Source organism: Macrobrachium nipponense, chromosome 11 (assembly GCF_015104395.2).
Source record: "Macrobrachium nipponense isolate FS-2020 chromosome 11, ASM1510439v2, whole genome shotgun sequence".
Classification (NCBI taxonomy): Eukaryota; Metazoa; Arthropoda; class Malacostraca; order Decapoda; family Palaemonidae; genus Macrobrachium; species Macrobrachium nipponense.
Genome location: NC_061087.1, coordinates 12,883,338 through 12,910,675, shown reverse-complemented (window position 1 = coordinate 12,910,675; position 27,338 = coordinate 12,883,338). Strand labels below are relative to the sequence as shown.

The window sequence follows — 27,338 nt, the reverse complement described above, 5'->3', positions numbered from 1 at the left end:
TCGCCCGAGTGCCACCATTATACATTGCAGTACTCACCATCAAAGCAAGTTCAGGACCTGCGTGGCTAGGCTTGGAAGCTGAACTTGTCCGGACTCTGTCCTCAGACAATGGTTGTGCGCATTCTGGAGGTTTGTGTTCTTTATTTTTCTGTTTTCGAAAGAGATTAGAGGGACATAGGTTGTTGTGTCTTTCTTTTGTTCGTTAGCTGGAATCCTAGAATGAGGCGCTTAATTTAATTTTCACTGTAAAATAAAAAGAAAGAAAGAAAAAAATTATGCTACCCACTTGGTCACAAACATTTGGGTACTTTTGAGAACACTGTTGCAAGTCATTTGATATCTCACAACTTGAATTATGATATTCGGACATTAATTTTTGTGTTTGCGTGTAAGGCTGCTGCTGTGTATTGTGTAACTGCATAACTGCATTGTGTAACTACATACTACAATAACAAGGAAAATTTTGACATGCATCCATACGTTTGTCGACAATAGTTATTATAGTCAAAATTGACCGTCATATAAAGTCAAAAGTTTCTTAACGAGATGATAAAAAGAAGCATGACAGCTCATTTTGATAAATGTTACGTGACAAACTCATTTTAGTAGTTGCTGCTAATACCATGCAAGGTCAAATCTGATGGTCAGGAGAAATTTCCTGTTACTTTTGTCTCCCCCTTTATTAGAGACAAGCTAAAACTGAAAGTAGCTTCTTCATTTTCTACCCATATTATCGTTTGACAAGAATTTTACACAGTAAATTATAGAAAAAAGTTGCTTCAGGCGGCGAATAATTAAAGAAATCTCATTTTACACTTTCATTGGCATTGAGAGGAAAATCTGGCCGTAGACGTCACCGTATTCCTAACTTTTGGTCAAAGTACTCAAAACCTGAACGTAGCCTCTTTATTTCCATGCATATTGTTGTTTTATATAAACTGCACATAATAAATTATACGAAGAAAGTAGCAGAAGATGGTGAATAATTAAGTTAATCTCATTTCACCTTTTCATTGGTATTATGTGAGGCAGCTCTGGATGTTGACGTCATACTGTTAGTACTTGAGTGACGATTGGCTAACGTGTTATAACGTCACAAGTACGTGACTCCCAATTGGTGTATTAGTGTCTGAAACGTTTTTAAAATTGTCGGCAATGTATTCACTGTTCGTAAGCTTGAGTGATGGCTTGAACCCGGATTTCATGTTAAATAAAAAAAATATTATATTTTTTGTCACTGTTTAATTTTCTCAATTTAATATCGTATCCATATTACATATGTACATAAGAGAGGCTCATGGGCACAGTCACTACAGTGAAACATATCGATTGACCAAAACTTCGAGAGACTAAAGTAACGAACGTCTCATCCAGCCTGTACCTGATGGGTGACAATACGAGAAAATTTCTCAGACATCCTCTGCCTGCATACCAGTGAAAAAAAAAAGTGTTTTTAAAGCAATATTCTAAAATGTTTGGTGGTGTTTTTACCATATCATTTTCTCCTCCACTATCCCCAAATTGTGGAATTTCAAAAAATAAAAAAAAATCTATTGAAAAGTCCAAACTTTTGGAGGCTGGACACGCCCCGAGTATGAAATGTGGTAATGAGAAAAGTCTACCTATCATCCAACGATTACGGTCATCTGAAATGCAGCGCAAAAAGTAAGTAACAGGACGTTTGGAAACACACCATTAGCCACTAATTAAAATGTCTATTTTGCTTGATCAAGTTAGGTTAAGGCACTTGAAATCCTGCGGGTATCCTGTCAGAGATATCTTTAAGGATGATTCGTCTTGTCACTTCGTAGTAGTTCCAATAGCCAGTAATTATTCATATTCATATTCACACGAGTAGTGATAGTTAATAGTATGGTGGACGGTCTGTCTGCTGTGTAACTTGTGTATGGGTTAAGGATGTCTTGGGTTAAGGATGTCTATCATGAAACAGCTACCGAATGGCGTCATGTTCACGCAGGTCGCCGATCGGAATATTTACCGCCTCTTGTCCATGATTGTGTTTTTTGTTTATGTTTATGGTATTTACCGTCATTGCTTTATGTTTTACGTACATCCCCAAGGGGCTGGTGTTAACCACGGCCCCCATTTTGCACGTAAACTGGAAGTTGCCGAACTTTGAAGGGTGCGTAGGATACGGTATTTAAGGCTACCTAGTTTCAAGCTTCACTGTTTCATTCTCCCAGTTGTAATTTTGGCAAACTAACACATTTTCTATTCTATGCTCTTTTAACAAGGAACCGATTATATCTTATTCGGCAGATTCATTCACTAGGCCTACTACTACTATGGCTCTAGGTCTATTAAAATATTCGGTGTCATCATCCCAATTGTGATTAGCTAATAGCCAATACGCATTTGATTATTTTTATGTTCCTGTAATATAATAGGCTAAGGAACAAATTATATGGGCGTAATTCCGCGATGTTAATATTCGGCGGATTTATCTTAATATTCGAAAGATTTATTCATTAATTACTATCGGTAGATTCATTCATTAAGCATATAACGCTATAGAAGCCATAGTAATTAAGCTTTAAAACTTCCACTGTTGTTAATTTGTAGAACATCATAGAAGCAAATGCAGGATAATATGTTTAATCTCATAAATGTTAATTTATGAAAATATTTTTTCCCAAGTATTGGTATCTAATCTTACTACGAAGAGCATTATCATAATCAGTTTCTCATACTTTTCGACTTCCATTTCATTAACGTATTTTTTAGTTGTACCGCTTTTATATGAACACCAAGTTTTTTTTCTTTTTAAAAATATAAATGTTAAGTTTTGGTATTATTTATTTGTCATTTTTAATCCAATTTGTTTACTCCATTAGACATGTCTTATAATCATCTCAGTGAACTTTCAAGATTAAGTTGTGAAGAAGAAAGGCCGGGAACATCTGGTCCGGTTACGTGATTCCGGTTCTACTGGTCGATGTCCCCCACCCCCCCTTGGACATCTCCCGCCTGGCAACAGAGATTTTGGCAAGTACAATAGTTTTGATCAATGTCATGTTGTAAATTGCTATTTGTAGGACACTTTAAACAGCAATGAATTGGAAATTATTACTTAGATCTACCCAGAGTTCATTTTTGTCAGTCATAGCTAGGCCTACACTACAGGCCAAGATCTGGGCTGACAATACCTACTTAGCGGTAGCTAAGGCAGCGCTGTAGATAATCTGTAATGTTTTTTGTATCATTGCTATATTTATCAATTGATTTACGCAGCATTATATGATAAAATTCTTGTCAAAAACACGAACCATGTAGTACTGTAAATAGATGATAGCTTAGGCCTATGCAGGATTAATACTCATAATTCTGGGCCCATGAACATTTACCGCCCGAGACTCTAACCAAAAGTCATGGACTAGGCCCACCCCAATTTATCTGGATGCTTATCGTGTGGTTTGCAGATTTGTTTGTAAACACTGTAGGTGCTAACTCCGCCACCGGCTACTGTATCGGTAGGCCTAAGTAATTTTGCAAGAGACGGTAATGAAACCGGAGTTCTTCGATCGGGTTGAACCAAAAAACGAGAGAATTTGAAACGCCAACAGGATTGGTGAAAAATTGCATAAATCATTAAAAAGACTGAAATATATTTAAGTGACTTCCAGGATAAATTAATGGACTTTGGGTATGCACTTTTTTTTTATCAATGGGACTGATTAAGAAAAACAGAGGGCTTAAAAAATCATGTTAATTCTAGATTTTATTGTTCAATTTACAGTGTCATGTCTGGTGTTACATGTTAACCTCAAAGGAACCATTGTCAGGCTGCTTAATCCTATTTAATTTTGTAATCCCAATGTCACCATCCTCTCCCACCCAACCATTTTATCATAGGATCACTTACCCACCCCTGTGTACTAATAGCTATACTAGTACATGCATACATCCAACCTTACAGCAAAATACAATCTGATGGCTGTTGGAAGATGACCTAATTAAAGTAACTGTAGGAGAGAGAGAAAAATTTAGCCTCCTATTTTATCAGCTTGTAAATGTTGGAGGTCTTTTATCAAATTAAGGAGAGGCTCACAAACATCCTTATCATAAAAGACTGTGAAAGGGAAAATTTTACATCCTTGGGTGAACTTACATGGAGGTTATTCATATTTAAATTGTGTTGATTGTCAAGAGGGTAGGGTTACCCAACCCAGTATATCTCACAAACACCTACTGTATAATATTCACATACAATGTTAACAAGTACAAACAATTTGTGCTCATTTCTGGTAATTCATGTAACTAGCATATCAACCTCCACTGTACTACTATATACTGTATACAGTATTGATATATCAATTGTCCTAACTTAAATTCGGAGGTTACCATACATTTCCGGACAATTAACTAAGACTATCTTATAAATAACAATTCAAACCTAGTCGCAGGCTAATACAAAGGTGCCTCAGGCCTAGGCTAATATTCTATACCCATTCTTGTTTGTTTGTAAGGTGTTTTTACGTTGCATGGAACCAGTGGTTATTCAGCAACGGGACCCATGGCTTTTCGTGACTTCCGAACCACGTCGAGAGTGAACTTCTATCACCAGAAATACACATCTCTAACCCCTCAGTGGAGTACCCAAGAATCGAACTCGCAGCCACCGAGATGGGAGGTCAAGACCATACTGATCACGCCACTGAGGTGCTGATACCGGCTCTTGATGTTGTAGGCTGACGAATCTTGATTTTTATAGTTAGGTCTGAGGAAAGGCTGGCTCCTGGCTTTTTTTTTTTTTTTTTTTTTCCATCTTAACAGCAGGTGGAATATATTATGAAAGAAACTTATTCCTAGTTATAACCCTTCTATAATAGTGATAACTAATACTAGTTCCCTATACTGGTTCCCTTTTACAAGGGAGAAATATGTTATTTCAAATCAAAATAAGGGAAGATACATTCCTTCCCCTCTAGCATTGCCATACTCGTCCTTAACAGACCAATTTGAGCTGACACAACTACTGTACACAGTTACACATATGCATTTACGTACATTCGATCATAGACAGTCTCAACATTGAGTGGTTAGCTTAACATCTTGATAAGTTGAAAACCACAGTTCAACCATTTTCATGGGTACTCATAAGTGTGTCCCTAACAGACCAGTTTTATCTTACACTACTCTCCACTTACTAGTTACATATACTCACTTATGTACGTACACTCGATCATAGACAGTCTCAACTTCGAGTGGTTAACTTAACATCTTGATAAGATGAATTGGTTTTCCAGTTCACCCATTAAAATGGGTGAAAATTTCCGTCATTACAATGGCCCCAACAGTCACTATCATGATATGTTGTTAGAACAGTCTTTCAATATATTAGTCATAATCCCTTGGGCCTGGTCAGCCCAGCTGCAGTATAATGGTACTGGTTTCTTTTATTGTTCTTAATGCATCATGGAGATATGGAGTCGGTGCCTATATCAAAGTGGTTCACCTGTAACTAGAATGCTAACAGCTGGACTTACATAATGCAACATACCGGCTTGTGCAGAAAAAAAATTGGAACGATATATATGCCATCAGAAGAAAATATCCTTCATCTAATTTTCACAAATAATCATAGTTTGATAACAAAATTTTGAATTGAACCTCAGAACTGAGAGCCTAATTACTTGTGACATAGCATATACTTTTATATGCACGATTTACAATACCACCCACAATGTCTCACCCTCATGAATTTACTTAAGAGGAAGTTGAACACACAAATCCTTCAAATCACTACAATGGACGTTTATGAAGCACTAGAAAACTTGTGTCTTAGATACTATATATATACTTAAATCTCTTGGCAGATTAAAATAAATAGTATAAAAAGGATTGGTAACTCTTTATTTCAACAAAGAAAAGAAGGAAAAAAATTCTAAGATTGACTATCAGACTCAAGGATGGGTCTTTAGATTAGCTGTTGGAATCTTGGAAAGTGAACAGATACACATATATTTGTGATGTAAAACAACAGGGTGTTAAATTTCAGAGTATAGAAATAAAATTTTATTTTGCTCATTTGTATACAAACCTCAAAAAGGAACAAGTTGCATTGGTCTTCTCAAAGCAAATGCCTCATTTTTCATGTTCTCAGTAAGTATGTGAATGTCTGTTATTAGTACACATCTGAATATTCAACCCCAGACTCAAGCCGTGATATACATAAAGTCATGAATAATAGCAAGGGGATTCAGACTGAAATTCAGTCACAGTGGAGTGATGTAGATTCCTGAGTTATAACCAAGCATTTTATATACGAGTGGCACTGCCCTATGCAGAAGTGTGAGCTGCAGGGTAGCATAAGTTATTGGCAGGTGTTCCATTCTCGGCAGGTGTTCCATTCTCGGCAGGGGTTCCATTCTCGGCAGGGGTTCCATTCTCGGCAGGGGTTCCATTCTCGGCAGGGTGCTGAGAAGCGAAAACCACCATTAACTGAAACTCAGCAATTTATGGCGCATATGGCGCAGAGTTTCGGTTAATGCTGCTGATAACCGGCTAATGGTGCCTCTGTTAGCGATGTTATGGTGCCATAACTCTATTATTGGCACCTTATGGTGCCATAAATTGCCAATTTTATGGCACTAGACAAGTGCCATGAAACTGGGGACTGCCTCTACTGTGTTGGGTATAGGATCTCTCAATTAAAAGTAGGCTATATTATCAGGTATTTGTTACTCCTATGTTTTTTGCCAGACTACTATGAGTGACTACTGTATATAACATTTACACCAGATTTACAGGCTGTTACTAAGGGCACTTTTGTTTACTTCTATTACTTGATTATTCTGATATCACAAAAAAAGTTAATTGGCTCAACCACCAGGTTAAAGGAATTTTTAAAATTTTTTGCATTATCATTATCTGACATAAATTTGAAAGTCATAGCATAGCATTTTTTCCCAACATCAAAAGGGATACTTAGCAGAGTGAAGCATGCCACTGGCTCTGCCATACCTCACTATTTTTATGAATTTTTAATTGTTGATTTTGAAAGATTCTCACAATGTATATTGATTGCAAATTTTATTTCTTTTATAATAGCTTTAGAAATGTTTGAATTTGTGATGTTAACACTGATTTCTTCCTAATTACAGATTGAAGACTATCTTTATCAGAAAAATGGCTGAAGAACCAAAAGGGCTCACCAAAGAGGAGGCCAATGCTTGCTGCACTGAACCTCATGAATCCACTAAGGTACCTTGTTCATCTATTGTTCATCTTATGGGTGTAGCTAACATTGTTGATGCCTGGTATTTGTCCTACTGCAGCCGCTGTTTAAGTTGTTATGTCAGTGTTCATACTCCTATTAAATATCAACTCTCGTGCCATTTCTTTCAAGTATTGGTTTATGCAAAATTTGAGTAAAATTGCCCCTTTGGGAATCAGGACTGGTTACCATAGTACGTACTATGATAGTGAGATATCCCTGTATTACTGAAGGGCCAGTTCACTCACAGCTAGTATGTTTCTCACTATCATGTCTTGATAGTGCAGTTGGTATAGCATGACACTTTTGACAATCCTTTTAATTTTCTTCTACCATAGTAAATCATCCTCGACGAGAGAATTCTAAAGTGGCCATCAGGATAATTTTATACAATGACTGATAGTAGTTCATTACTTCCGCTATTTTGAGCAGTCTCGTTTTCAAGTCTTTATGTGTACAGTACTTGGTATTGGAAGGTTAAAATATTTTTAAGCAACTGTATGCTTATAGATAGTCATGCTACTGCCTGTTTTTTACAGGATTTGGGTATTTTGCTGTGTAATGATTACTATTATACATTAATTTACTGCTAACATTAAAATATGCACGTATAGTTTACTATAAATGACATCATGCGCCAGATACTTGGAACATGGCAATACTGCATGGAGGAATGACATACAGTGGTACCTCGAGATACGAAATTAATCCGTTCCGAGGCGGCCTTCGTATCATGAGTTTTTCGTATCTTGAACCGCATTTTACATGTAAAATGCCTAATCCGTTCCAAGCCCTACAAAAACACCCCAGTAAATTATATTTCCAGGCCTACAACACATGTTCTATGGTTACGACGCCGATCCGACGGAAGAAATATGAATCCAAAAAGGCAAAATACTGTACATACTTGAGTAATATTCAACTGTATGTAATGTTCAACCCCATTTTTACTGCATATATTAGGACTTTAGCATATGTCCCTTAGCAATAAGCCTAGCCTATGTTAGCAGTTGCTACTGTAGCCTAGTCTATGATTCTGACATCTAAACCTAAGAAGCTAAAAGCGTAGAATATGCCAATAAAATGTATAAATAATCAGTATGTACTCATTTCAAATAATTATTAATTAATCATTAACTGTAATACACAAACAAACAAAAAAAAACCTTCCAATCGTTTGTTTACATTCAGCTCTTACGAGTACTGAACGAACGCCAAGCAATCACTTTTCCTAGGACACAGTAAGCCATAAATTTTCATTAGTATCTCTCTTCAACTAATGAAACTACCAAACAGTATAATAACCATTCATTTCTATTCTATCTTTACCTAATGGAGATGCCGAGTTACTGACAGCTATAATGAAACATATACGTAACGTAATATTAAAACAGAAGAAGAATTTAAAAAAATATGTATTTGTTGGCTTCGATGATAGCAGTTTGATTTATTTTATATTTTATGATGTCTAATTCACAATTTTTTTATTAAATGTATTGCATGTACTCATTTCAAATGATTATTAAATAACCATTAACTATAATAAACAAACAAAAAAAAAAGCTTCCAAACTTCTGTTTACATCCAGCACTTACGAGTACCGAACGATCGCCAAGCAATCACTTTTCCTAGTACACAGTAAGCCACAAATTTTCATTATCTCTCTTCAACTACTGAAACTACCAAACAGTATAATAACCATTCATTTCTATCCTTTATTCTATCTTTACCTAATGTTTTTTTTTTTTATTAAATGTATTGCATGAATAAGTTTTTCAATTTACAGCATCCTTTTACCAATAGAATACTGAAAGCACAAGGGGTAGATGCTGACCAATAGGAGAGCAGGATCTTATGGGGTGACTAGCATCAGGAACCAATGGGAGAGCGGGAGGATGGTGGCGAGTTTACTCAGTTGGCGGGGCGGGAGTTTTAAAATTGTTTTTGGTGGTCCGGGCGAATCTCGGGACTTTACAGCAACAACCTTTCGTAACTTGAGCAATTTTCGTATGTAGAGCCATAAAATTTTTCATATTTGCTTTCGTATCTCAAGTTTTTCGTAAGTTGAGCCTTTCGTATGTCGAGGTACCACTGTAAGTGAGTTTTGGGAAGGCATATTTGTAAGTTGTCATTGTGCTGTAATCTAAAGTAGATTTTTAAAACTACACCTCAGGCACATTGTCTCAACAGTGCTGGACCTTCAGAATCATGTTCAAGATATCAGAAAGATGAGATAAGATTTTATATAATAGCCATCAGAACTGAAATGACATAACATTTATTTGTAAATAAGCATTCACTTATGCTTTAAATTTTATTGCAGGTAGTATATATTTATTTTTGTGAATTTTTAAATTTTTATTTTTTTAAACATTTACATTTGATTTTATTTGCAGTATATTTATAAATGCTTTTATTTACATGTTGATATACATTCAGTTATTTAAATTATTATCATTCCATTATCTAGTTATTTACATAGAATTACTCTATTTATAGCCATTCTTTTACAGTACATTGATTTATTTATTTATTTAGAATAATTTATGTTCATATTTTTATTTTTATCTTTGCGGTGTATTTATGTACTGTATTTATTAAGTGAAGCTGGTTGGAAGAATGAGAGTACGTATGGTGGATGTTATGGCTATGGAAGCTTTTACAAAACCATTTGCTATTCTACAAGCTGAGTGGTCAGATAAGCTCAGTAGGATGTATTACAATATGCACATTAAACATTGAACACATGAAAGAATGAGAAATAATGCACATGATCAGTTAAATTTTACAATCTTATCTACAAAGAAAAAACACAAAAGAAGCGGTGGAAATGCCAACAGATTACTTAGACTGGAAATTTCACATGTACGAACTAGCCACCTAAAGGTGTTAAAGTATACACACTGTACAGTATATCCAAAATGCATACAGAGTTAAACCTATGTTGCTCTTGATAGTCTAAGGGTTACTAAAATTGGAAAAGTAGTTTATCAAACGATTCACATTTTTATTGTTTCCATTTTCCATAGGGATAACTAATAAATAGGTATACTTAATAGGTATTAATAGGTACACTTACTTTCCTTCTAGCGTATGAGTAAAGGACCATATACTATACTAGTAACTGTTTTCGAATGGCAATCGCTGTTTTTCATCCCACCAAATGTGTAAATAATTGGTTTAAGACTATTAAAATGTAGTTAGATTTCCTCAAATTAATATGAAGTATCAATCTGTATACGTAGTTCATGAAACAGTACTACTAGTACTTGCATTATTTTATTATGGTGAACACGCTTGACAATATTAGATGGTAATTATCATTGTCTTATAATTCAAGTGCACTGATTAGAATTCAAGTGCACTGATTAGAATGCAGACATTCTTTGATTTGCCTCCATGATCAGAACCTAATTTATGAAAAACCACATTGCATTTTAAGGGAGGTGTGTGTTTTATTTCTGGGATACGATTTCTTTTCATAACCAGCAGAACTTATTTTAGCTTGATAAAACAAACAATTGCTAAGTTAATGAAAGTGAAAAGAACTGCAGATTAATCAACACTGCTAAACTATTGCCAACCAATCAGCTTCAAGGCATGGTCATTACGTAAGCAGTGGGTTGAGTTGCGGCTGCAAAGGGCTTTACTATTGTATAAAGTTTCACATCTTTCTTTGACCTAGGCTTGGAATATGAATTATTTTCATGAATATTTTATCAATATCCATATGACCTCCAATATCAATATGAGTTTACTACCATTTTTTGAAGTAAATTTATGGGACAACTGCCTTAATTTGTGTATATATATGTACATATTCCTATTAATTTTTTTTAGAATAGCTACTATTGTATTGTCATTACGTACTATTATTGACTGAACTTTGATTTTTTTCACTGTTACTACTATACTAACATTAGCACATTGTCCTCATCTATCAAGAAGACTAATTGAAGTTGACTTGGGTATCTAACTGTGACTTCATCACTAATGCTGATTTATTAGACAGATTTTCACAGAACCTATTCTTGAAGGTGGGTCATTTCTTAAGTTCAGATCTACTTCCCACATTGGAAGGTCACACTAATTAGGAAATCCACCCAACATGACTTATGTAAACTGGTTATCTTCACAATCTCAGACACGTAATTGGAATGATTGCAGTTATAGCAGTACATCTTCCTACTTCATATTCTACTTTTATAAGACCTGTCTTTCATTTTTACAGAGTCATCCTTCCCTTTACCTTTACTTACACATATATTGAGCTATACTTGTCAGTGAGTTGGACTGTTCCAGCCTAATTTTATTGCTGATAGGACATTATCCTTGAAATCAGGGTTAATTCCTTAGTTTTTAAATATCCTTTTTTAGTGATGTGTATAATTAACTAATGTAATTATCTCATCTTTCTTCAGATTTTTAAATGTCAATTTTTAAATGTCACACTATTTGCTTTTGGTACCAATTTGTATTCTTTAAAAATGGATTCCTTTAGAGTTTCTTAATAATTGCTCTCATATTCTTTTGATGTACAGTACACATATAATGCTCTTCCAACTAAATACAATTCCATTTCATACCTTTGAATGACAGTAATTACATAACGTTTTCTTATTAGATTTTGAAAACAACATAGACATGTTAATCCATTGTTCTTCACCCTCCAATTCATTGTAACAAGATCATAATCTGGATGTTTGCTCTCCCCCTTGTAGTTGCTTCTTGCACAGCTCTTTCTTTGTCATATTTTAATTCAGATTTCATAGCTTCCTGCTTTATTAAGCTCAGTTGATAGCATCTTTTCTTTCTCCATGTCATACTTTCTTGTTTTCATAACCCAAAGCTTTCAGTAGTTCAATCAGTTCCTTTGCAGCATCCATCTTTACTCTACTGCTATTGGTTCTTCATTTTTGTGTGCCTATACTGTGTGATTTTGAAGTGGTCGTTGCAAGTTTGCTACTGTTACAAATACTTAACAGGATTCTTTTTAGGTATCTTTGCTTCATGGCATATGTTCATTAGGATTACTACTATGCAACAAAACAGTGAACAAACAAATAGGGAGAGCAACATTAGTCATTCAACTAAAATCATAACTATCAATCTTATATATGAAGGCGAAATGCAAAAGAGAAATGTTGAAAGTGTTGCAATAATACTTATGAAGGTGGTTTCACATGTATTGACTTAAGTGCCTAATACAATACTCTCTATACAAAATAGGTATCCTTCTTAATGCTGAATCTCCCAAATTTATCGTATAATCCTTGATGAATTGGGGTGGTGAATATTGTAATTTTAATACAAAAGTTAAATTATTGTAACATCTTAACAGAGGATAGGTAGTATAAACTAAACTTAGGTATAAGGTAAATGCTGTAAATTGGTGGTCATTAGTGGGATTGAATAAAGTTTAGTGTAGGGTGAAAATTGATCGGGAGTGTGTAGAGAGTTGCGGTTGGTCTTTAGTGCGTAGCAGGTTGCCACTGGTCATGTCAAACAATAGTCTAGTCATTAAGGGTAATCTTGACATTCTTGTCACTGGGCTGATATGCATTTTGCACATGAGTGACTGATGAAGCAAGTAAGCATACTTCCTTACTGTTTTGAGGCGTTTGTTTCATTTAACGTGATTATAATTTGTCTTTGGACTAAATTTTTATCTCTTGTCTTGACATAGAAATATTTATATAATGTTTCTCCTTGTAGGTAATGGAGAAGGTCACACTGTTTGTTGATGGCTAATTCTAGAGCCACTAATTTTAGTGCCTACTTCCAACATGCTGATTTCACCATTGACTATATTGTCCAAAGTGGAGCTACAATTGGTCAGGGCAAGATAAAACAGCTAAGTATTTCTGGTAGGCCAGTTTCAGAGTGTCATTTTAAGAAAACTGCTGCTGATGTCAGTGATTTTTTTGGATATAATGTCTGGTGGTTTCTTGCCACTTAGTTTCAGTCAGCAAAGTTTTAGACCTTTTAATCAAGCTGAAACAAATGGTCAAATCTTAGCAATAATAGACTTTACATATCACTTTTCCAACAATCCATTTTCACATAAGTGACTTAACAAGCAATTATATAACTGAGCTCCCTATCATGGCAATTGAAAATTAAAATTTTGGCAGTAGCGCTGCCATTGTTATTGTAAGTAATCAAGACCCGCCCACTTTCAACCAGTAATTCATTTTCTGCCGACTCCCAGTTAACATTGGTGGTTCTTGTAGCATTTTGCTTCACCGATTTTGTATTTTTTCCAGTTATTTGGTTAAGTATTATTTGGCGGTTTATGTATTTTCCTTTGCTAGTTAATCAGTTTCTGTAGATTAACATTAGATAGCTGAACAATATCAGACAAGTTTGTCAGGTGTTAGGTCCTCACTGCAAAACTAGAATGGCAAAGATTTCTTATGATTCACACTAAGTGTGTGAAGAGAAAATGGAAAAGGATAGGAAGAGAAATGCAGCTCAAAGAGCCAAAAGTAGATCAGGTGTAGAGTGGACTTCTTTGCTGGTAGAAGCAAAGAAGTCAACTAACTCATCTCTGCTTATATCTCCAAAAGAAATTAACCCATGATCTTTTAGCTCAGTCCACTTGGCACTCAAATGAGCCTTTGTCTGCTGTTGCTAAATCCTCTCCACTGCAACAACAGAACTCTCAGGAAGGTAAAGGAAAGACGCAAGCAAGACCAATGTATAATTAATGTGCCCCAACAAAAACAGTCAAGAAGTCAGTCTTTAAACCTGCAAATAAGTGATCAGACAGTCATTCGCGCCCCCGTAGGAGTGAGACTCCAACTCTTCTGGGAAGAGTGGAGTTGGGTGCTTCAGGAAAGTTATTCGTTCTCCTTCCATGACAGTTCACTGCTGTCCAAGTTACCCATTGTCTTGACAGCATACTCGGAAGGATCTTATAGGTTTTTAGCATTAGTAAAGGAAGTCGAATCTCTGATTCAAAAACAAGTGAAAGAGGAAGTGATGGACAGCTAGCTATACAAAAGGGTTCGACAACAGGCTGTTTGTAGGCCCCAAGTCATTGGGGGGCTGGAGGCCCATTTTAGATGTTAGTGCATTGAACCTTTTTGTTTTGAAAAAGAAGTTTCGTATGGAGACAAGTCGTTCGGTGATGTATGCTCTCCAGAAGGGGCACTGGATGGTTACTCTCGATATGGAAGACTCTTACTTTCATGTACCGATTCATCAGGCATCCAGGAAATTTCGTAAGATTTGTCTTCAAGGGGAAAGTTTTTCAATTTTGAGCCTTCTGTTTCAGCCTGTCCACTGCCCCTCAGATAGTTTTTTTTTTTTTTCGCTGTTCCTTAGGGATTCAAGGAAGCCAACACCCTCTATCATCATGGGCTGCAGGTACATGTTATCCTCAGTGTTCAAGCATAGAGGACTTTATATGTTTACAAACCAGGATATTAGTGATCCTATCAAATCCTTTGAAACATCGAAATTGGAGAAGTCTGGGGATGTCCAATTGCCTTTCGTATTTGGTGAGGGATCCTTCACCACTCCAAAAATGCTCATTCCTTCTTCTTGAGAAGCCTGATCATAGAGGTGCATTCGCAAGTACGAGAAGAGAATTTCTCTCCTTAAATTTACCTTAAATTTAAGGCTCATGCAGTAGAAGCAGTAGCCATGTTGTTAGCTTTTCGACATAACACATCCTTGTCTTTTATCCTTCAGCCACCTACTGGAGATCAAAGTCAGTGTTTGCATCACAGTATTTGAAGGATGTGGAAGCAATTTTTGAAAACTATAGTAAGTTAGGGCCATTATCTGTGACTGATATGGTGTCGAGAAAGGAAGCTTATGGGGCTTTCTATCCCTCTGCTATCCCTTTGCCTTGTGTTGAGGTATGTCAAGTTTTTGCGAAGCCTGAGGGTATGAAGTACCCGGAGTACCCACCAGTTTTGTATTTTGTGGTTAAGGTTGCAGTTGTAGTGTATAGGTGAAGGTGTTTTTATTCTGGACTTTGCCCGGGGCAAGGGCAATGTATGTTTTACTTTGTTAACCATCGGTGAACTTCCATGGGTACAAAGCCCCACTTAAGTAGGGACGACTCTAGCCACTACTGCCACATCTACAGGTGAAGAGAGCGCCAACCAGAGGCAGTACACATACTCACCTGCAGCTGTTATCTCACCAGTTAAGGTAAAACAAGCAGTAATTACTAATGTGAGCAATTTTATTTTCCAAAATCATCAGATTTTTGGAGAATAATTGTCCATATTTCCTCCTTCCACTTAATTTGGAATCAGCTCTGTACGTAATTGCTTGGTAAGTCACTTATGTGAAAATGATATTTTTATAATGAAATAATGTTTCACATATAAATACTTACCAAGCAATTACATAATCAGAGCCTTCCCTCCTCCCCACAGATGGGCATTGCAGCTAAACGAATTATTGGTCATCTGCTCAGCAGTACTAGGTGTTCCTGAAAGTAGGCGGATCTCGATTCCTACACTAGCAATGGTAGCACCACTGCCAAAATTTGAGTTTTTGACTGCCATGGTAGGAAGCTTTCAGCTATGTAATTGCTTGCTAAGTATATATGAAACATTGTTTTATTATAAAAATATCATTTTCAGACAAAATTTTCATTTAAGATCAGAAGGAAGTTCAGTATGGTAATCCTGTCAGTTCAGATGGCTCTAGAGATATTGCTAATCAGATAGCATATATTTCCTGAGTATTACAAAGAACTTAAGAAAAGGAGGAGAATGTAGCAGATAGGTATCTGTGATGAGGTGTATTTATGATCACGCAAAAGGTACTGTTGGAAGATTGTCTTAAATTGCTGGTCAGGGCATTTCAAGTTGTAATAATTTGTGGTTTGACAAATGTAACTTGGAAGTTCAGTAGTTGCAGAATGTATCATTTTCAGAAGATAGTGGTTTGTCCAGTAATGAAAAATTCTGAAAAAGATAGTCACAGAATACATACTGTGTACAGAAAGAAGATATTATTACTAGTGATTTCAATATTTGTAGCCAAATTCAGAATGCTAAGGGAGGAATGTTTTAAATTCTCCATCAAGTAGATGATTTTGATACCTGATCTGATTGTTTTGACGTTAGTTGTGTCATATTGCTGGCTGAAGGTTCACAGCCCTATAGGGAGATGGAGATGGTGCCATTGCTGCACTTCACTTCTTGCTTCACATCCACTTTTCAGCCTTTTATGTTACCTTGACTCCTGGTTCCTCTCTTCCTGCTTGGTATCCAAACATGCCAATGCCCTCTTTTCACTGCTTTAAGTGCTGAATCACTGAAAATACCCCAGTGCTAAGCTTTTTAGTTAGATTTTCTTGAATTAAATCAAGGTTCGTAGATTAGTGTTTTTCCCTATTTAAAGGTTGATCCAGTCTTCGTTAATAAAGAGATATTGATAAAAGCAAGATAAATCATTTTTAGCAAGATAAAAGCCAACTTTTAATATGCATTATGCTTCTTTTTTCTAACCAGGGCTTTTAGGGTAGATTTAGCTATGAGGAAAGGAAAATTGGATAAGAGCTTAGGAGAATCTGCATATGAATTGCCTTGAAGAGTGTATCCTAATTATACAGCAAAGCCATTGATGATGATGTGTTAACCAAGGTCTTGAGTCTTAACTGGTTTTGGTAAAGTGAGAGGTAGTTAGGATATATAAAATTTAAACATAGCTAGATATAGTTTCAAAAGCTAGCAAACTTGAATGTAGGATTTAAGGGAAAGTATGAACTGTGGAATATAATGTAAATCAGATTTAAACAGAACCAGATGAACATTAAACCTTTTATACTGGGCAGCTGCAGATTGGTGACTTTCAAGAACAGATTGCAATATTTAGCATAACTGGACAGTTATTTTGTTCTACTAAAGACAGGACCCTACCAACAGTTGATGAGGAATTAGCCATTCAGCAAAGGTGTCATTTAAGTAAGGCTGTAGCTTTATGTGATCAGATGGTCATTAAGACAAAATAAGGCCACAAAGTCAGTCATCTGATTAAACTAGAGGCAAATTTGAGCCAAGGATATTGGAGAAAAGATGTAAATTAGAAGAAACGTTTAACCAAGAGCTACCAGCATCCACCCATAGTAATTGCATTGCTCATTAGAGCATCATTAAACACCTTTAACAGGACTGATACATGTACTATTCGTGTACGTACCATGTTCGCAGTAGATTATATGTCCTGTAGCAAAAAGATGTGATTATCTTGGGAAGAGCAAACAATGCTTGAATATGCCAAGACTGTGAAGACTCACCTGCAAGTGTTAAGAAAGAACAAAGTAAAAAACTTCTTAGGCACTTCCCTAATAAATAAAAGATCATGGAAGAGATGTAGACATATTGCATCAAGCAAGAGAAGAGAAAGACAGTTGTCCATTACGGCTAATTGAAATCCTTGGATTCTCGGGAAAATCCTCCTGTTGCTGAGCAGATGCACATTGAGAACAAAGCTCCATTTGTTAATTTGAATTTGGGAATAGTCTACTCACCCTTGTGGAGAGGGTTGTTATCAGTTTATAATGTTCTACCTACACTAAATGAAGGTAATTCCATCTGATACAGGTGTAATGGTTTGCTTTCCCTTGTGGAAAAGAACTAAAACCTTGTAACAAAGTACTGTATCGTTACATTTTAGTACAAGCCAGGTAATTTTACCATACATAGGCCAGGTTAATAAATTGATTATTGTACTGGGTCCAGCTCTATGAAATGCCCATATTTTGACGAAGTTGTATGGCATGAATTATTTGGGAATTGTTTAAATAATTATGCAGGTGATGTACATATAGTTTTTACATTTGAATATTAATAATAATGATGATACATAATAATACATTAGTAGTTAAATTTTGGATTAATACATTATTCATCAAATAATGTTGTCAAACCCCTTGGTAACTTATACGTATTTTAAATCTTTTGAATCTATTTGAATTTTTCTTTGATAGGAAAATAGTACTTCAGTAATTATTACAAATTCTACTGGGACACTGCAGTGATTAACTATGGATTTTATTTTTCTATCCTTTAGGATTTTGTCTTCCAGCAAACAATGTTTCGTATTAAGGACCCCAAAGCATCACTCAATTTTTACTCCAGAGTTTTGGGAATGCGTCTCCTCAACAAACTAGATTTTCCTTCCATGAAGTTTTCTCTTTACTTTTTTGGTTATGAGTTAGCTAGTGATATTCCAGCAAATGAAGATGAGAGAACAGCATGGAGTTTTTCAAGAAAGGCAACACTGGAACTTACACAGTAAGTAATTTATTATTGTCAAGTAATATGTTTTAAGTTGGATATTTTTGTATTTAAAGTAATCTAGATTGTTCATAGCATACATTTGCAGCAAATAATTTACACTCAAGTATATTTTTTTCTTGTTGACTATTTTGTATTAAATGTGAACTAATAAAGTGCTTATAGCACTGTTAATTTTATTGCAATATATGACTATTTTACACCAATCTTGAAAGCTACTATTTAAACTTTAGATTTAGAGATAAAATAATGACAGTGTGAATAGAAAATTTCACATTTGTTCACTGTTTTTCAGACTGTCATAAAGATTATAGCTATTGTAAAAATCTGAAATACTGAAATGGGATTTCTTTTGAAAGTAGTGAAATTTTATAAGTACTTTTTCAAGATTACTATATTTAAATATATAGAGAGGGAAATTGATAATGGCTATAGATCTGTATTTTGGTTCCCATAAGTGTTCATATGCATAACTGAAGAGAATTAGAACTCCACTCCCAAAAAGTTGCAGTTTTAGTTTAGTAAGTGGTACCTCGAGATACGAAAGGCTCAACTTACGAAAAATCCAAGTTACGAAAGCCAATACGAAATATTTTACTGCTCTACATACGAAAAGTTTTCAAGATACGAAAGGTTGTTGCTGTAAAGTCCCGAGATTCGCCCGGACCACCAAGAACAATTTTAAAACTCCCGCGCCGCCAACTGAGTAAACTCGCCACCATCCTCCCGCTCTCCCATTGGTTCCTGATGCTAGTCACCCCATAAGGTCCTGCTCTCCTATTGGTCAGCATCTACCCCTTGTGCTTTAAGTATTCTATTGGTAAAAGGTTGCTGTAAATTGAAAAACTTATTCATGCAATACATTTAATAAAAAAAAAATATTAGGTAAAGATAGAATAAAGAATAGAAATGAATGGTTATCATACTGTTTGGTAGTTTCAGTAGTTGAAGAGAGAATGAAAATTTATGGCTTACTGTGTAAAAGTGATTGCTTGGCGATCGTTCGATACTAGTAAGTGCTGGATGTAAACAGACGTTTGGAAGCTTTTTTGTTTTGTTTGTTTATTATAGTTAATGGTTACTTAATAATTATTTGAAATGAGTACATGCAATACATTTAATAAAAAAATTGTGAATTAGATATCAGAAAATATAAAATAAATCAGTCTGCCAACAATAGGTATTTTTTAGAATTCTTCTTCTGTTTTATTATTACGTTACGTATTACGTATGTTTCATTACAGCTGTCAGTAACTCGGTATCTCCATTAGGTAAAGATAGAATAAAGAATAGAAATGAATAGTTATTATACTGTTTGGTGGTTTCATTAGTTGAAGAGAGATATTAATGACAATTTATGGCTTACTGTGTGCTAGGAAAAATGATTGCTTGGCGCTCGTTCGATACTCGTAAGAATGTAAACAATCGATTGGAAGGTTTGTTTTTTCTTTGTTTGTGTATTATAGTTAATGATTAATTAATAATTATTTGAAATGAGTACATACTGATTATTTATACATTTTATTGGCATATTCTAAGCTTTTAGCTCTTAGGTTTAGATGTCAGAATCATAGACTAGGCTACAGTAGCAACCGCTAACATAGGCTAGGCTTATTGCTAAGGGACATATGCTAAAGTCCTAATATATGCAGTAAAAATGGGGTTGAACATTACATGCAGTTGAATATTACTCAAGTATGTACAGTATTTTGCCTTTTTGGAGACATATTTCTTCCGTCGTAACTCTAGAACATGTGTTTTAGGCCTGGAAATATAATATACTGGGGTGTTTTTGGAGGGCTTGGAACGGATTAGCCATTTTACATGTAAAATGTGTTCCAAGATACGAAAAACTCATAATACGAAGGCCGTCTCGGAACGGATTAATTTCGTATCTCGAGGTACCACTATACGTATTGGTATTTATATGTAGCATTTGAAAAGGGATAGAGGACTACAGATGCACATAAATTTCTATTTGTACTGTAATACTGTCAATTCTGTTAATTATACCGTACATAGATTAATGTATAGGGTGGCCCGAAAGTCTTGTTGCCCATACCAAAAAGCACCAACAATAGAGGTACAAGTATTGCAATAATACAAAATACATATCCTGGATTGAGTTTGTTCTTGTTACCCCTAAATATTATTTTAATTTGCATGATTTTTTTTGTCTTAATATAGTTTAATTTTTTTATTTCAGATGACTGAAAGCAATTACAGTAAACTAAATCCAGTACATCTTCTCTATTACTATATTACTTGTTCTTCTATTGTTTCAGTGTTCTTATTTCGTTCTATTGCTCTTAAAGTGAATAAACTGAATCCAGGATATGTATTTTGTATTATTGCAGTACTTGTACCTCTATTATTGGTACTTTTTGGTAGGGGTAACAAGACTTTTGGACCACCTTGTACTATAAAGTATGGTTTTACAATACAATCTATAAATCTTTGCAGCAACTGGGGCACTGAAAACGATCCAGAATTCAAGGGTTACCATAATGGTAACAGTGATCCCAGAGGTTTTGGTAAGTAATGTTTCACTCTATTTTTTATTTGTGAATAGATTTCTTTTCCTTAAATTGTAAGATTGGGAACTGCAATAATCTGCACAAGTTACTGTGCAGTATTTTTTTTTTCTTGGTGGGGCTGGATGAGAAGTGGTGTTATTGTTGTTGTATTACCATTGACATTGTTAAAAGTTAGTAATTTATATTAGTATAGTATGAATAAAAGTTTTATGGTCAGTTGAACAATAGGATACATACTGTAATGTCTTTGTTTTAAACTTATTAGATGCTTTGTTTCTAGCTGAATATTGGAAGTTTACTTTGTGAATAAGTCATTAAAGCTAATGTCCTTATTTCTGTTTACAGGTCATATTGGTATTATGGTACCAGATGTCGACAAGGCCTGTGAGAGGTTTGAATCTCTTGGGGTAAAATTTGTAAAGAAACCAAGTGATGGTATGTACTGTATTTTATAGATACTGTATTTGGGTTGAAATCCATCCCCTCCTTATAGTTGTGTCAACACAACCTCATTAGTCATAAATAGCCTTGTTTCAGCAGATGAGGAAATTGCCAGTCATACCAATTTGAATATCAAGTCATATTTATGAGTGCTTCGGAGAGCCTTGGGTATATGTCAAGTGCAGGAGAGGATGATCTGAGAGAGGAGGGGGGAAGTTGAACGGAAGTAGATACCCTTCCTGAAGGACATCTGCTACCCATGATTCTGCTCTGTGCGATTGCCATTTGGCCCAATGGCTTGCCAGGCATCTCCCCACCGATGGCAATGGGCAGGGAGTGGGGTCTAGCCCCTCTTCTTGGTTTTGAAGAGCGGAACCGAAATGGACGCTGCTGCTGTGGCTGTTTTGGAGTAGGTGCTGGTTGAGTAGCCTTAGTTGAAGTTGATGGTCTGAAAGGCTTCCTGGGAAGAGACTGCCTACTCTGTTTGGAGCTGGCTGCCGAGACTGAGCTGAGTATCTAGTCACTGCCTGCTGGACAAGACATTGTCAGCCAGCCGTCTGTCTATTGCAGCCTCCAACAGATCCTTAGGCAGGAGGAACTGGGATTCTAGGTCTCCATTCCACTAAGGCAACAAGGAATCTGTATCCATAGAATGAGCTACTTTAGTGAGGTCTGTGTCCTTTCTAATTGGGAGCAAGTTATCCCACAAATCTGCATTGAGATGACCCAGATACAAAAAGGCCTTTGCACCAGATTGAAGTAACCTGATGAAAGAAGGGTTGCTGACAGAGCCTCTTGCAGAATGGGACAAAGAAATCCTAGCCACTGCTGACGACCACAAGTCCACGGACGAGATTCAAGTGAATTGTCTGTGGACTGCCATTTTAAAACAACTAGACAAACAACCATCCTCTTTTGAATCAAGTACTTGTGATGTTGCGGCAACCTGTGGTCATGTGGTCTGACTGGTCCTCCAGTAATTCTTCTCCTTCCTATAAGAGAAGATTGTGGGCTCTGGAATTATCATCAGTCTTTACTTGTGACACCACCACCTTGTTACTCTGGTTTTTCAAGTACACCAGGTACTCCTGGTGGCCCTTGTGCACCCCCTCCAAGAGTGCAAAATTCAGCATATTTCCGGATTAAACAGAGGACTCGGGTGAGGAAATGGCTGAGGAATGTCACTTCCTTGAGTTTGTGAATTCCTTTTATTGATGTACTGGATGGGGTTTGTTGTATCTTGAGCCTTGATTCCACTCTCCAGAATCTTTAGTAACCTGAGTTACTTACGCCAGGATGATAGAGATCTGCCTACTGTTGGGTATCTGCATGTAGCAAAGTCCACCTCCATCATCATCAAGAATGTCTAATCAAGTTTTCCCAGGTTGGGGCACAACTTGCATTTATGACCACCCCATTGAGTCATATCTGTTTATGCTTGACAACCAAACCAGTTTTACTGAATCCATGGGTGAGGAAACTGACTAAGTTTGTGGTGTTTTTTTTTTTTTTTTAAAGGAATACCACTTTGAAATATTATCCCATCCTCGAATTGGCCATGCTTGGTTTTGAAATATTATCCCATCTTTAAATTGGCTACACTTGTCTAGGTCATGTGGATTATTATTTGAATAATAATCCACATTACCCAGTTATCAAATGATGAGACCACAGAATAAATAACCTAACATATTGTTAGTGATTTCCAACTTTCATATAATTCTTTCAAGAAATTTTGTGTCTTCACCATATCCATTTTATCTGGTTAGTGATATGCTAATAAGTTATTTATAGGTATTCATTAAGAACGAACCTTGTGGTCCACCCATGAGATTTAAGAATTTTAACTCAGTGGTCTGATTAACCTATATATGAATTTTAACTAGTGGTCTGATTAACCTATTTATAAGACATATACAACAAATTTTGAGTTTTTATTCAACATTATTTTCTAGCTCAATGGTCTGGATTCTGTTTTTCATTAATGTTGAATAAGGCATTTTACCTGAATTTATTAGGTAAAGGTTTTATTGAAGCAAAGCCTATGAAAAATAAATCCTACAAATAAAGTGTCTATGAATAGGAAAGGAATTTAGCTTATGTAAAGAAAACATGTCAACTAAGAGTCAGGTGCTGTGTTTTATGACATTATATATCATATACTGAACTTCACATAAATATCCATTGAGACTAGGATACTGTAACAATTTGTCAAAGTAGAGCACATAGCTTTCTCATTTTACTAATTACTAGGTACACCGACATTTGCTCTTCTGTATTTTAGCCATGTAGTTTACATAATCTGAAACTGTTCATATTGTATTCAGTAGTCTGTAATGTTCCAGGTTAACCTTGGCTATGCATATTATGTACAACACGACATTTAGAGTTCCAAGAATCAGAGGGAAAACAGCCTTTACATTTTATTGATTGACTTTTATTAAGAGAATGGTTTCTTAACATTTTATTGATTGACTTTTATTAAGAGAATGGTTTCTTGTCATGATCTTTTATATTTAGTATCATTAGCATATCAAGGCTGACAGTCTCTACCTGGCCTTGCTTTATAAAGCCTGAGGGTCAGTTACCCATAACATTTTCTGATGAGCTGAGATTAGAGGCACTCTTTTGTAGTAATTCATCATTAAGGTGAAGTCGGTGATTAGTCTAACAACATTTCTCTTTTCACAATAAAAACTATGTGCAATGCGATCAGCCATTAGAATTTTTTAAGATATACTGTCACAGAAATTTAATTTTTAGACTAGAAGTGCTATATAAACCCTTAAAAATTATAAATAAAAAAATGCTCTTTCACAGCAAATAAAGTTTTCATCTCACCAATTATACGAGGATGATACAAATCTAGAAATTTGTTGGATTCATGCCCATGTAAGCATTAAAAGATAAGAAGCTGATAAGTAGGCAAGCTGCCAACACTATGACAAAATCACTTTGGATATTCCCATTAGTGAATTATTTAACAACTCTAAAACCCATTAATATATACAGGTATTCTCCTACTTACGATGGGGTTAGGTTCCGAAAAAATCGTATCTCGAATATAGCCTAGCCTACACTAGGGTAATCAGTGGCATCTTTACATATAGGGTAGCATACTCTACACCACACAGTATAATTATAGTACATATACGGCACACTAATGATTAATTTCAGCTAATTCTCTAGGTTCACTGATTATTGGCTCATTATAATTCAGTACTAAGAGAAATTAACAAGTTAGCCTAGCGTATATGATGAAAGATACCATAGTAAATTGGACTCAGATTCGGACTGATATCGGCATAATTGAGCGATACCTATCAGGCTGCTGATGCCTACTCATAATTGTTGAATAAAAACATAACGAACATGCATTTTTTCTATGAATCTTTTAAAAATTATACATTACTCTATCCTATTATATTGTACGTATTCTCATATTACATATTGTATCATAAAATACTAACAAAACGGTTAATGTTTTGGTTTGGAAGTCAGCTGATGGTGAATACGAGTTTATTTCGTCGTATTTAACTCAATCCGGTGTGAATTGTTTTGCTTCTAGTTAGAATAAAAGAATATCTAGATACTTTACTTGTATGAGACAAGGTCATCTTTTCATTAAAAGACGTGTTAATTTTAAGTTGAAATATGAATTTAATATGTCTCGTTGGGAACTAAATTATTTTTTTCGTTAACAGATTGCTTTGTGGGCATGTTTATTGTGTAAGGAAAATTACGTGATTCTGTTCGTTATTTTCACTTGAGTTCTTCGTAGTACTAGCTTTACCGTTGTGTTATATATCTTTTATCAGCGTGAAAACAGCAGTAAACTGTATTCTTTGAAGAGCTGAGGTTTTGATTAAAATGATTCTCTCTCAACTTTATCTACGGTTGCGTTTGATGGGATAAGTTTACTGCAGTTTTATCTTTGTTACTGATCCACAATAACAGTCATTAACAGCTCGAAAAGTGTTCTCAGCTTCAGCTACAACTTTGTTTAAATTTAACAGTATGTTTCCTTGCTGATCTTTGATCTATAGCAAACTAAGTTATTACCTAAAAATATATCAGTCTTATTATACATAACGTCATTTATAACATAACTGCGGTAATTGTTTACTATTTTACAATGGTTGAAATACAAGCCAAATGGATGTTGTTATCCAATTTGGTTGTACTTAGCAAAATGTTGTTTCTCATTCGGTTGTTCATGGCTGCGCACATTTACCATCGAGTAAAACGTTAAAACAAAACTTACAAAACTTTCAAGATTCTCTTTTGCCTTTTTTTTTTTTTAACTTATTTAGGTAACTAGAAGATGGGATAAAGTTAGGCTATTGTAATTGCTGCACCCATTACGAGCGAAATTTAAAAATATTTTCAAAATATTGTTGTATCAGTATATTAATTGCTAACCCCATCGTAAAATTGGATTATTGTAAGACGAATTATCGTAATTCGAACACCACTTGTAACAATGAACTTCATAGCAACACATTTAAAAAATCAAGGCCAGTATTGGAACATGGAAGTCTTATCAAGAGGACAAGACACAAGGAATTTAATGTCTTATAATTGATTACTCTTGTTTGACTAGTGTGTATTTGATGCATACCCCACATGATCAAATCCCTGTATGTGCAGACTGCTCTAACAGATAAAATTTTTTTTAATGTCCAAAAAATTAATTCCCAACAAATAGTATAAAGGTTTGGAAACAAATCAGTTAGAAGGAATTTTGTCAACTTCCCCATTTAAACTTATCCCAACAGATTACAAGCTCTTAAGATTATGCCATTTTGATTTTTTCTTGCATATTAATATTTATGACATTATCTTTCAGGCAAAATGAGAAACCTTGCTTTCATTCAAGACCCAGATGGATACTGGATTGAGATCCTGAATGCTGGTAAAATGGGGGAGACTATAAAAGCCTTTTTATAAACTTACATATTTAGTTTGAATTCAGTTTGTTGTTGGTAATATTTCCAGATGTTTTGTTATAACACCAATTGTAGGATGTTGTATTGTTATAGCATAAGTTATGTAATTTTCATTGTCTATTATGACAAGTTTTAGTACTGAATTATGAATTGATTTAACTGATTCTCTGAATGAATGCAACATCAGTATTTTTGTAGTGGTATATGAATAGACTGGTAATTTTGTGAAGTATTATAGTATGAAAAGTTTTTGAAATTTAATTTGACATGTTCATTTGATATATGGGTAAGTTTCCATACATTACATCATCATGACTTGATAAGTATACCATATTTACCAGAATAGGGGACACCCCAGTTTTGTGGCAACATTCTGGAAGAATTCAAAATACCACCCTTTTCCTTAATATTCATAGGTCTTCTCACTGTTGGTTGATTTTAAGCTTTCTACCTACCTCCATTCAAATATAACTATATAAAGAAGAAGTAGTGAAACCTGTATTTGTAGGCATGTTACAGTTTTCCCTGTCAAACATTAATTTCTGCTATAGAAACTTTAATCCTGTTCAAGATATAATTCATGAGTATTGTTACTGCACTAGGAGAAATGATCATAACAGCCACACAGCACATCATATAAACCTTTGTTTTATTAACCTAAAGACACTTTCCCCACATAACACATTACTGATACATGCTGTAATTTTATTAGAGATTTATTAGCATTATTGATATTTTTGCTGTTTGGTATACAAAAAATCTTAATTACGACTTCAAAAGAAAATATGCTTACTGGAACGTAAACATTCGTATGAATTTGGTTTTGGTTAGCCTAAAATCTTCCACTATCTCACAGCTATGCTGCAAATATAATGTAATTTATGTCAATAAAAGATATTTTACA

At 35.1% G+C, this 27,338-nt stretch overlaps 1 protein-coding gene across 4 annotated transcripts; it reads left to right on the top strand.

Moving 5' to 3' along the window:
* Positions 1-27,338, top strand: LOC135224174 (lactoylglutathione lyase-like). Of its 4 annotated transcripts, none has more exons than XM_064263296.1 (7): positions 1-129; positions 2,878-3,006; positions 7,125-7,224; positions 18,281-18,504; positions 20,971-21,041; positions 21,390-21,479; positions 26,335-27,338. In XM_064263296.1, exons 3-7 carry the CDS (start codon positions 7,150-7,152, stop codon positions 26,433-26,435), a joined length of 561 nt encoding a protein of 186 aa, XP_064119366.1. In that variant the 5' UTR covers positions 1-129; positions 2,878-3,006; positions 7,125-7,149; the 3' UTR covers positions 26,436-27,338. The 4 variants fall into 4 exon arrangements, with proteins under 4 accessions (XP_064119366.1, XP_064119198.1, XP_064119279.1 ...); XM_064263128.1 differs by lacking the exon at positions 1-129 and adding an exon at positions 1,386-1,665; XM_064263209.1 differs by lacking the exon at positions 1-129 and adding an exon at positions 1,386-1,665 and having other exon boundaries at positions 2,856-3,006.